Raw genomic sequence first — 12,280 nt, forward strand, 5'->3', positions numbered from 1 at the left:
AAAGAGTGTAGGTTTGGTCTTGATTGTATTACATTTAGCCGACTAGCGAACACAAAGAAAAAATAATGATAAGGACGTAGTTTTCTAAAGCGTGTTGTCTGCGTGTACAGTCGGTGTCACTCTTGTGTAGAGCGCGGGAACGGCGGCCTCCGGGGCGCTCCGGAGGCAGCCAGCGACTTCTAACGCTAGCTGCTGAGCGCGTTTGGGCCCAGCAACAACCGTTAGATGTCGCTGGCTGGCTCCTGAGACCCCCGCAGGTCGCCGTTCCCGCGCTCTACACAAGAGTGACGCCGACTGTACACATTGTCCGCGAGATCTCGCTCACGCGTGTGTGTGTGTGTGCGTGCGCGCGTTATGTATGTGCGTGCTTGCGTGTGTATGTGTGTGTGTGTGAGTGTTGTGTTTGTGTGAGCGTATGTTTTGTACGATAATTGGCGAATAAGTAATGTCGTGATACCGGAAAGTCTTCGTATTTGATATTTAAGAATTTGAGAGGAGTAGATTATCTGAAAAATTCGGACACAGTCCAACAGCACGCGGAGGCGGCTTCACAATTGAAGATCTACGGCTATATCTCCCATTTCAGTCGTCAAAGGCCGCTTACCTTTCTAAGCGTGCCGCCACCATTGCGTTAGATCTGCGTAGTAAGCCGTTTATATATCCTCCTTTCCTCCACCTAATAATATGCGTTGGCTTCGTAATAGCATAGACTCCCACATTGCGCAAGATCTGCGGACGCACAAATTTTGTCTCAGACTTATCTTGGCCAATCTCAGAGACAGTGAAGTTCGAAAAGCCGCCGTACATAGTGCAACGACTACGACGTCAACGCGCCGTCGTAGTCATACAGACGTCGTCATGCCATTGGCGCCATGCCACCGTCGCCACACCGCTGCAATCATTTCCACCTCGTCATACCATCAGTGTCACCACAGCGCCTGCATCACGGTGTCACTCCGTCGTCGTCACACCATCTCCGTCATACCGTCGTCATCACTCACGTGTCACCGTATGGTCTTCATGCAGCCATCTTCACACAATCGTCGTCATAACAACCTCGTCACTCCAGAATCATCATCCCATGGTCGTTGCGCATTCGTTGTGACACCATAGTCGTACCATCGTCCGCACGTTTTGCACGCATTTGTCTCGCCTGTACCTTTCTTAATTATTTCGCACGACACAGATAACGATCAAGAATGGTTTCTGTCTTGATTTTCTTGAAACCCTAAACATTGCATATAAGCTGTATATGCGCATTACTGTGGTTTACTCGAGATGTCTAAGTAAGAGAGATGATAAATTTTATTGTTCCTCTAAGAAGGCTTCGTACAACTCCTGCGGGACCCGCCGTGGTTGCTCAGTGGTTATGGTGTTAGACTGCTGAGCACGAGGTCGCGGGATCGGACCCCGACCACGGCGGCCGCATTTCGATGGGGGCGAAATGCGAAAACACCCGTGTACTTAGAATTAAGTGCACGTTAAAGAACCCCAGGTGGTCGAAATTTTTGGAGTCCTCCACTACGGCGTGCATAATCAGAAAGTGGTTTTGTCACGTAAAACCCCATAAATTAATTTTTAATTTAACTCCTACGGGGACGGTAGAGTATCCGTCTCCAGTGCAAGAGGACCGTGATTCAAATCCCGGTGCCGCGCTATTCTCCACCGGAAAATACAAAAAAAAAAAAACCGTGTGTTGAGAAAATTGCACAAACAGGCCTGGAGTGCGGCCTGATCCCGGTGACCAGAACCGGTAACGCACTCTCTCACCAGAGCAGGATTGGCCACCCTGGTGCAGTACTTGGCCACAACCTCCTATATGAATACAACAATCGAACCCCGGCCCTCAGTCCCCAGCAGCCGCGAAGCAACTGACCACGGCGGCGGTCAGATCTGTGACGCTGCAGAGGGTGCTAAGAATACCTGGCTCCGGACAGGCCGCCATTGGAATCTGAACCTGGCAACGTTTAACGTTAGAACGCTATCTAGTGAGGCGAGTCTAGCAGTGTTATTGGAGGAATTAGAGGGTAGTAAATGGGATATAATAGGACTCAGTGAGGTTAGGAGGACAAAAGAAGCATATACAGTGCTAAAAAGCGGGCATGTACTGTGTTACCGGGGCTTAGCGGAGAGACGAGAACTAGGAGTCGGATTCCTGATTAATAAGGAAATAGCTGGTAACATACAGGAATTCTATAGCATTAACGAGAGGGTGGCATGTCTTGTTGTGAAACTTAATAAGAGGTGCAAAATGAAGGTTGTACAGGTCTACGCTCCTACATCTAGTCATGATGACCAGGAAGTCGAAAGCTTTTATGAAGACGTAGAATCGGCGATGGGTAAAGTCAAAACAAAATACACTATACTGATGGGCGACTTCAATGCCAGGGTAGGCAAGAAGCAGGCTGGAGACAAGTCAGTGGGGGAATATGGCATAGGCTCTAGGAATAGCAGAGGAGAATTATTAGTAGAGTTTGCAGAACAGAATAATATGCGTATAATGAATACCTTTTTCCGCAAGCGGGTTAGCCGAAAGTGGACGTGGAGGAGCCCGAATGGTGAGACTAGAAATGAAATCGACTTCATACTCTGCGCGAACCCTGGCATCATTCAAGATGTAGACGTGCTCGGCAAGGTACGCTGCAGTGACCACAGGATGGTAAGAACTCGAATTAGCCTAGACTTGAGGAGGGAACGAAAGAAACTGGTACACAAGAAGCCAATCAATGAGTTAGCGGTAAGAGGGAAACTAGAGGAATTCCGGATCAAACTACAGAACAGGTATTCGGCTTTAACTCAGGAAGAGAACCTTAGTGTTGAAGCAATGAACGACAATCTCATGGGCATCATCAAGGAGTGCGCAATAGAAGTCGGTGGTAACGCCGTTAGACAGGAAACCAGTAAGCTATCGCAGGAGACGAAAGATCTGATCAAGAAACGCCAATGTATGAAAGCCTCTAATCCTACAGCTAGAATAGAACTGGCAGAACTTTCTAAGTTAATCAACAAGCGTAAGACAGCGGACATCAGGAACTATAATATGGATAGAATTGAACAGGCTCTCAGGAAAGGAGGAAGCCTAAAAACAGTGAAGAAGAAACTAGGAATAGGCAAGAATCAGATGTGTGCGTTAAGAGACAAAGCCGGCAATATCGTTACTAATATGGACGAGATAGTTCAAGTGGCTGAGGAGTTCTATAGAGATTTATACAGTACCAGTGGCACCCACGACGATAGTGGAAGAGAGAATAGCCTAGAGGAATTCGAAATCCCACAGGTAACGCCAGAAGAAGTAAAGAAAGCCTTAGGAGCTATGCAAAGGGGGAAGGCAGCTGGGGAGGATCAGGTAACAGCAGATTTGTTGAAGGATGGTGGTCAGATTGTTCTAGAGAAACTGGCCACCCTGTATACGCAATGCCTCATAACCTCGAGCGTACCGGAATCTTGGAAGAACGCTAACATAATCCTAATCCATAAGAAAGGGGACGCCAAAGACTTGAAAAATTATAGACCGATCAGCTTACTGTCCGTTGCCTACAAAGTATTTACTAAGGTAATCGCAAATAGAATCAGGAACACCTTAGACTTCTGTCAACCAAAGGACCAGGCAGGATTCCGTAAAGGCTACTCAACAATAGACCATATTCACACTATCAATCAAGTGATAGAGAAATGTGCAGAATATAACCAACCCTTATATATAGCTTTCATTGATTACGAGAAAGCGTTTGATTCAGTCGAAACCTCAGCAGTCATGGAGGCATTACGGAATCAGGGTGTAGATGAGCCATATGTAAAAATACTGGAAGATATCTATAGCGGCTCCACAGCCACCGTAGTCCTCCACAAAGAAAGCAACAAAATCCCTATAAAGAAAGGCGTCAGACAGGGAGATACGATATCTCCAATGCTATTCACAGCATGTTTACAGGAGGTATTCAGAGGCCTGGAGTGGGAAGAATTGGGGATAAAAGTTGATGGAGAATACCTTAGCAACTTGCGATTCGCTGATGATATTGCCTTGCTTAGTAACTCAAGAGACCAATTGCAATGCATGCTCACTGACCTGGAGAGACAAAGCAGAAGGGTGGGTCTGAAAATTAATCTGCAGAAAACTAAAGTACTGTTTAACAGTCTCGGAAGAGAACAGCAGTTTACGATAGGTAGCGAAACACTGGAAGTGGTAAGGGAATACATCTACTTAGGGCAGGTAGTGACCACGGATCCGGATCATGAGACTGAAATAACCAGAAGAATAAGAATGGGTTGGGGTGCGTTTGGCAGGCATTCTCAAATCATGAACAGTAGGTTGCCACTATCCCTCAAAAGGAAAGTGTACAACAGCTGTGTGTTACCAGTACTCACATATGGGGCAGAAACCTGGAGGCTTACGAAAAGGGTTCTGCTGAAATTGAGAACGACGCAACGAGCTATGGAAAGAAGAATGATGGGTGTAACGTTAAGGGATAAGAAAAGAGCAGATTGGGTGAGGCAACAAACGCGGGTAAACGATATCTTAGTTGAAATCAAGAAAAAGAAATGGGCATGGGCCGGACATGTAATGAGGAGGGAAGATAACCGATGGTCACTAAGAGCTACGGACTGGATTCCAAGAGAAGGGAAGCGTAGCAGGGGGCGGCAGAAAGTTAGGTGGGCAGATGACATTAAGACGTTTGCAGGGACAACATGGCCACAATTAGTACATGACCGGGGCAGTTGGAGAAGTATGGGAGAGGCCTTTGCCCTGCAGTGGGCGTAACTAGGCTGATGATGATGATGATGAAGAAGGCTTCTCGTTGGGAGAAGTGTAGGTCGCTCCCGACTTCCGCAATACATTTTCTGAAAACAAGTACTTACTACAACATCGTTCTTGCAACAGAGCGAAAATACCGACGAATGCATAGCAGTGGTTATTTCACATGTATTGTACTGACTTTTATGGCAGAAGCACGTTTAAGGGAAGAACGCGATACCGAAAGCGCATTTTAAACGCACTAGTTATTCGTAACAAGGATCGTTGCAGCTGTATTCATGACAAAGTATAGTCTACGGGGCAATAACAATCAGTTTCTGCTTTCTAGAGGACGGTCTCATTAGGACCAGTTCAAGTTCCCTGTCTCGTAATTGTTATGAAGGACAATGATGACCCGGATATTTTAACCAACACTTCACTCATTTCACTAACCTGCTCTAAATGGCAAATCGTAGATTTAGTGAAACGAATACGAAAAGAACAAGAACCTACACAGATCACGCGGCTTAGCGAGCCATCATCATTAGGTCACGGGCACTGCTCAGTAAATGAGGCAATATAGTTAATAAGGGAACAGGAGAAGTCTTCGGTATGGTAATAAAAAATGGTTAGAGAACAACTTTAGTGCTTGCTCCAGAGAATAAGGTCACATTGTGTGCCACTTGCTGGCGCCAACATGGCACGCAGGCTGGTGTGTTCAGGCACAGGCACACGAACAAAAATTCACACCCACGTACGCATACACAAGCTCAAGCGCACACAAACCCGCGGGCCGGAATAGGCACAAGCACGCCCACATGCACACACCCACGAAAGCATAACGCACCATCATTAACACTATTGCTCATAAAGTTTCATCACAGTCTGTCTATAACTACCGCGATTACTTGGGGGTTATAGCGTTGCGCCACCGAGCATGAGCTTGTGAGTTCGATCCCGGTCGCGGCTGTCGCATTGCGATGGGAGCGGAATAAAAAAAAAAAACGCTCGTGATCCGTTCTTTGGGTGCACGTTACAATCGAGAATTGTCCACTGTGACATCCCTCGTTAGCCATTGCGCCATTCAAGACGTTAAACGCCTCAATCTAATAGTCCCCTCACAAGCTTAATTTACCTGTACATGCAGATGAAGCAAGGTCTTAAGGGCAGTATATTACCGAATAGTCAATCATCCTAATTGTTTACGATAGTTTTCTAGTCTTGGGCAAGAACTACTTAATGCAATTTAATATTGCGAGAAGATGCTACGCCTGCGTGTCTAAAAAAATCGATATCGTGAAGGTTTCGAAAGAAGTTATTCAGGCTTTCTTAAACAATGTCGATGGCTTCCAGTTCAAAGATCGACCTTATGGTTGAGTTCTTTGTCCCGCTATAGTCCCGACGCATAATAGAAAGACGTATATAGTTTCCGTTTGACAAATGAGCTACAACCCGCCAGCTAAGAATTCAGAGACTGTTAAGTTACCTCCCGTTCTTAATTAATTTCGCCAAGTCTAATTGCCGAAAACAAGTAACTTATTCTTCATTTTTTTATGTCCCCTATTCCTTTTGTTTTCCTCATACGTCTTCGGCTCTTTCTGGAGCAAAGTCCAAAGCTTCGTCTGCTTGAATAGCCAACTAAATTTGTTTCACGCTTTATACCTATCAAAGGCAATTTGGCTTGTTCGAGCCTCAAACTGCACAGACTTACAATTTATATTGCAGGTTATCGTCTGCGTGGCTAATACGCCGCCGTAATTTATTATTCGACTAGCGAGAAAACCAGTCGCACATGAATGAATGACTTTAAGGACGATAAGGTTGCTTCTATATGGAAAAGCCGGAAATAAGGATACCTTATTACGCTATTATTTTGTTGCATAATTTATGTTAAGGTAATATGATTTATACACATTCTTGCTGGAAAAGTGGCGGCTGCCAGAACCTTACACAACGAGGCACGTGTGCGCGATTCGAGGCTCCCGCTCTCAGTCGTTGAGCGCGTATTTAATGAAAGCAGTACTTCGGCTAAACTTGTAGGCACAATTGCGTTTATTGGGCTTGAATTGCTCGCAATATTTTTTTTATTACTTGTTTCTCTCAAAATGAGTTACCTCCACGCGTACCTGCAAAAGTACATATACTTATAGCCACTTGAGAGACCTAAAAAGAGCGTTATTCATTGCCAGCTGAATTTACAGACAGTGACGAGTTACAGTAAGAAATATGAGCACATTTCTGCATTGCAAAGGCACGTGCTACCTCTCGGGTAATAACGAAGAGATGTTCGCATCTGATTGCTGCGCTACTACTACTACTACTACTACTACTACTACTACTACTACTACTACGAAGAAGAAGAAGAAGAAGAAGAAGAAGAAAAAGAAGAAATAGTAATATATTGCAGGGAACAATCTATCCGTGTCCATACTGTCACATGGCACAATGCGTCAGTATTAAGGATCTGAATAATGAATTCTACAAAGGGGCCAGAAAAATAAAAGGGGAACAGAATAGCCTTCATTTATTCGCCGAAACGATACGCCGTGCACCTGCGGAAATCGATCAACATAAAAGAAAATTAAAATGAGATCAATTGCGCAGCTTTTACTACTATGTCATGCCCAATAAATAGGTGATGTCCGCCGAGCTTAGCCTGTGGCCATGGACGCTCGACCCGAAGCACAAGCACGACAATTTCGGTTTCACGCTTGTTCGCTACGAGCACAACACACGGATGGAAATTGACTGGCAGAGTGGCGACACGCAGCCAATTGTATCGCAGTGTGTTTGAGAACAAACAGCACGATGAGGACATCTCAGAACAAAAATAAGAATAGTAATAATAAATTTTAAAGAAAGAGAGAGAAGGGGAGGTAATGAAGATCGCGAGAACAACGTCGTTTCGGTATACGTCGCCGGGTTCTTTTTTTTTTTTTTCTTTTTTTTAAGCCCTTGGCGTCACTGGGGGCAGGGACAATTCAGGGAAATGGGCGTCTTGTTGCAGGTGGCATCCTGTAAAGGCACGTTGATAACGCGTGCCACATTTAGCTCTTGGGGGCCCTGTCCCCCTGCATGTTCCACAAATAACAACACTCGATTCTCGTGTCGAAGTTGGACAAAGCGAAAATAGTTCGTCAGCGCGCACTCTTCTCTGATTAAGCGGCTTTCAATATGCAGTCAAGTTTCCTGCTTCGATCGCTCAAATAATTGTTTCATTTACCAGGATGGTTACATATATAAACAAAGACTACTATTGCGTTTTCGGCGTTACTTTTCCAGTTATCTTCATGACGTACACAGCAGTACTTGTGTACTGCTTTGCGTCATAAAACAACACACATCATCATCACTTGTGTACTGCGGTGCACAAGTAGCGCGTTAAGTTGTTATGTATTGCGACAGTGCATGCCAAGAACATCTCCCAGCGATCTCTGATTACCCTTACTTGCGTTAATTGAACCCACTTTAAAGGCGTGCACATTTCCCAACCTAGCATCATCTGTCTCTAGGCCACGGAACTTTCTTGTTTCTGTTTCTCGCTTAATTGTTTACTGCCTGTTTACCTTACCTGTTCGTGACTGCGTGTTCAAATGCAATTGCATAAAAAACATTATCGTCACAAACTCTTCAGCTCGCTGTTTAAAGCCACCTCATCAACACCAGGCCGTGTCTCTACTGAAATCGAGTAATACGTATATATATATAGGAGCCTAGTCTACTCCGGTGATGTAGCGCCGCACTGCGCGCAATAGACCCAAGGGTCTCTCCCCATTTTTTTTCTTCTTTTCACTCACCGCTGGCTGAAACGACGCAGAGCGTGGAGACCGCAGCCCACAGCAGTGTCCACCACACAGAGTTGACCACTGCTGTCCCATCCATCCCGGTCGAAAGTTTACTTCAGTTTCTCCAGAAGCAAGAACAAGAGGGAAAAAGTGTTTTTTCCTCGTACTTTGGACTGACAGTGACGGCGTAAGCCTAACTCACGAAAAACCTTGCCACTGAGACGACCTGCCGGTACTGCATCTCCCGACAGTTGTTGTGGCGCAGACGTCCGTGCCGGTGTCCCTTTCTCCGAATGTCACGTGGGACGCAGCGACGACAGTACTTGGCGAATGGTTGCTCGGGTAACTCTGCGCGCGGGAAGCACTTGTCCGTGGTACTTCGGAGAGAGAAGGAAGAGAGAAAAAAAACAGTGGGCGAGGGGCGAACGTCCGGTGCGCGGAACGGTAGCGAGCGGCGGCTGTCAGGAGTGGGCTGACGAGCTTGGCGCGCCTTCGCAGCAGCCGAGAGACCGCACACGCGCGCACACACACACACTCGGCGGCTGCGACCGGGCTTCTGTTTACACCACCGGCTGCGCGGCGCGAGATGAGCTCTCGCGCAGCGTGCTCGCGGGGATGCACCCGCGGCTGCGCATGCTCTTCGGGCACTCGGTGTTTCCCTGGCGGAGAATCGCGCGGGCGGCCCTTGCTCTGCGAGCCGCTTGTGCCGGGGGCGCCCTCGGCTGGCCACCTTGCCACGGAGACGCTGGACCAGCGGTGCGAGCGCCAGCGGGACGGCGTTGCAGCCGTCTGCTTTGGGGGCTCAGACGATTTTGCTCGCTTCTCTCTTTCACTCTCGCTCTGTCTCGTAACGTGTTCGTTGAAAGAGCGGTGGGCTCTGCGCGGCAAATTTGAGAGGCCGAGATCTGAGCCGGTGCCGACGCTGTTATAACGCGTCTGTCAGTGTCGTTGCCTCTTACGCGGAGGCGTGCGCATCTTCCGTTTACAGCGCTTAAGCGATATTAGACGAGCGGGTTGTAGCTATCACACGTGGCACAATCCCGACTTGTCCTGGAGTGGACGATAGACAGAAAAGACAGACAGATAGTGGGACCCATCTGTTTTGGAGACAGTGAACCCGTGTCTTGACCACTGAGCCTGGGTCATGACACTCTATCGAGGCAAGAGTATATTTATTTAGGCGAAGTAGTCACAGGGTGTCCTTTATCGTAAGAACGAAATTTTCAAAATAAACATGGCTTGCAGCGTGTGTGGCAGCTCAATCCCTAGGCATGACGGAGAGTTTACCAACATTATGTAAAAAACAAAAATAAGGATAAGGTCAGCATATTCAACCAAAAACTGTTTACAAGGCTGAAATATTGAGGAAAAAAAAATAAGGCGCATGAGGGAGGTAAGGACGGAGCGACAAGAAATGGAACGAAAAATTAAAGGTGTAACCTTAAAAGACCGGAAGGTGGTCGTATGGCGTAAAGAGCAAACGAATCGAGATTAAGAGGTACAAATGAAGTTGGACAGCTAACGTGATGCGTAAAGTTGATAACCAGTTGTCTAATATAATAACGATATGCGTACCAAGGGACGGGAGGAGAAGTGAAGAAAGAAAGAGGCTCAAATGGTGGTGGGTAGATTACGAAATTCGTAGTCATTGGTTTGAATCAGCTGACGAAAGGGAAAAGCTAGCGCGAAACTCAGGGAGAGAGATTGTTCATGTAGCGGGCATGAATAAATAAATAAACAATTTCTATTTCGAAAATGATGGCTCGTGGCATGCGGAAAGAGAGACCGTATCGGGATAAGAGAACGGCATAACATTGGCTGATAACAACGAGGATTATTGTGCACGATTATGATGATAAGGTCATCCACTACGCAACACGCTCGTTACCAATTTTAAACGGCAAGCAACTCTTCTAAGAAGGAGGAAAAAAGACAAACTCATTCAGTTGAGTAAAATCACTCCACGGCTGAGAGCTTCCATAGTGATTACACAACCTCTGCGAAATAAAGGTGATCACAGGCGGCGCCGTTTACGTGTGAAAAGAAAAACATGTTCGCTTTCTAATGGCAGTCTCGATGTACTCTCGTGGCACGAAACACGTATTGTTCGCTTCACACTCATTTCCTGTCATTCCTATATAGAGTTATGCTTCTAGCACTGAAGTTTTCTAGAGCCCAACAAAAAATGCACCGCCCTGAAGGTTCCTGTTTTTCTGCTACATTAATCTTTGGCGAGCAACAATTCATCCGCCGTCTAAAGACATCTCACGTTCCATGCAGCTCAAGAGCAATCCTCCCTACCACACTGTTCCATTAAAGTCAACAGTCTACAAAATGTGCGTGTTTGGGTATTATGCACAGACCACTTAGCACTGCTGTGATTTCCCATCAACAAATAAAAAAGTACAGCAAAGCTTTATGGGGTCTAGACATCTATCCTCTATGGTGTGTATCGGACTCTGATACCTGAGGCATGTAGGCCGTTTCTATAGACTTCAAATAATGCGACAACTCTGGAGGGATGTCAGAAAATACAATTTGTAAATTGACGCGTGAGGACTGCATGAATAAAATATTCTTGATGTGGATTCCTTTTCAACATGGACCATCTGTAACATGTCTTTATTTCATTCTGGGAAAGCACAAGAAAAGTCCATGACTTTCAAGTTACTGCGTTGTCCTGCTTGTTTTTCTTACTTTCTTTCCTTTTCTTTCCTTTTCTATTGTTTTTCTTTTTTCTTTGGCACGTAGAGAACCTCAGGTGATCAAAAGCAATCCATAGTAGTCTACAGGGGCGTCTGCCATTGCCTCTATCTTGCTTCAGTTCATCAAACCTCGTCATCACCAAACATAATGAATGAATGAACAAATACACTGTCTTAACATGAACTGCAGATTATCGGTTGCGAATGGCCACTCTTCAGATAAATACATCTGTCTTTGCAATGAGCCGTCGATACGCTACATAGCTTGTCGACATTCCTAAGCGTACGCTCCATAGCGTTGTTACAGCTGTCTGACACATGAAAAGCATTGCTATTAAACCATGCGGAAGCCAATAATCCGTGTGTCATATCCATTCGGGGAACACTAACTGCTGAATCACGAAAGCACGAAAACTGCCGTTCTCCTTCGAAACCAAGCATAACAAGGTAACAGCTTTTGTTTAGCCTCGCTTTACCAAGCGGTCAACCGGGCACGGAAATAACCTTTTCCTAGCTGTCCTGATCTGTTGTCTCCTATACCCACTAGCAAGAAAAGGCGAGCGAACTGCTATATACAAGATCAAGTTTCCTAACGCAGAACATCCTTTACGCCCATCAGCATTCAAAGTGCGACAAGCGCCGCACGTTGCTTTCACTTCTTCGTCATTTTTTTTCTTTTTGCCTGCCAAGTCTTCAGTTTTGTTTTTGCCCTTGCTGATGACTCCCATAATTTCGTTCATCGCGGTGGCTGCCGCGAAACCACTTGCGTTGCCAGGCACGATCGGCGAAGCTCTTCTCCGGAGCCAAACGGGTATTGCCGCCTTTGACTCTTCCGTTACCGGAAGTCTTCCCAAAAGAAGGTGCGACGTAAAAGTTGTTCCCGGCAGCGACCAACAAAGAAAGAACGGGCGACGACGCAAGAACTTTCCAGCACAGTATTGGTATAGCAGGCGTTCCGTGTGTGTATGTGTGTGTGTGCGCGCGCGCGCGAGCGAGAGAGCGCGCGTGCGGGCGCCTGCTCTGCGCTTGCATGGATGTTCGCAAGTTTCCTACGCTAT

At 46.3% G+C, this 12,280-nt stretch overlaps 1 protein-coding gene and 1 long non-coding RNA gene across 2 annotated transcripts in view; one reads left to right on the forward strand and one right to left on the reverse strand.

Moving 5' to 3' along the window:
• Positions 1-9,138, reverse strand: part of LOC126542001 (lachesin-like) — a 115,239-nt gene extending 106,101 nt beyond the window's left edge. The window contains exon 1 of the mRNA XM_055076966.2: positions 8,530-9,138. Within this exon, the coding sequence (XP_054932941.1) occupies positions 8,530-8,614 (85 nt within the window). The 5' untranslated portion in view covers positions 8,615-9,138. The remainder of the gene's footprint in view (positions 1-8,529) is intronic.
• Positions 1-12,280, forward strand: part of LOC140216110 (uncharacterized) — a 98,377-nt gene that overhangs the window by 54,299 nt on the left and 31,798 nt on the right. The window lies entirely within an intron of this gene.

Source organism: Dermacentor andersoni, chromosome 2, assembly GCF_023375885.2.
Source record: "Dermacentor andersoni chromosome 2, qqDerAnde1_hic_scaffold, whole genome shotgun sequence".
NCBI lineage: Eukaryota > Metazoa > Arthropoda > Arachnida > Ixodida > Ixodidae > Dermacentor > Dermacentor andersoni.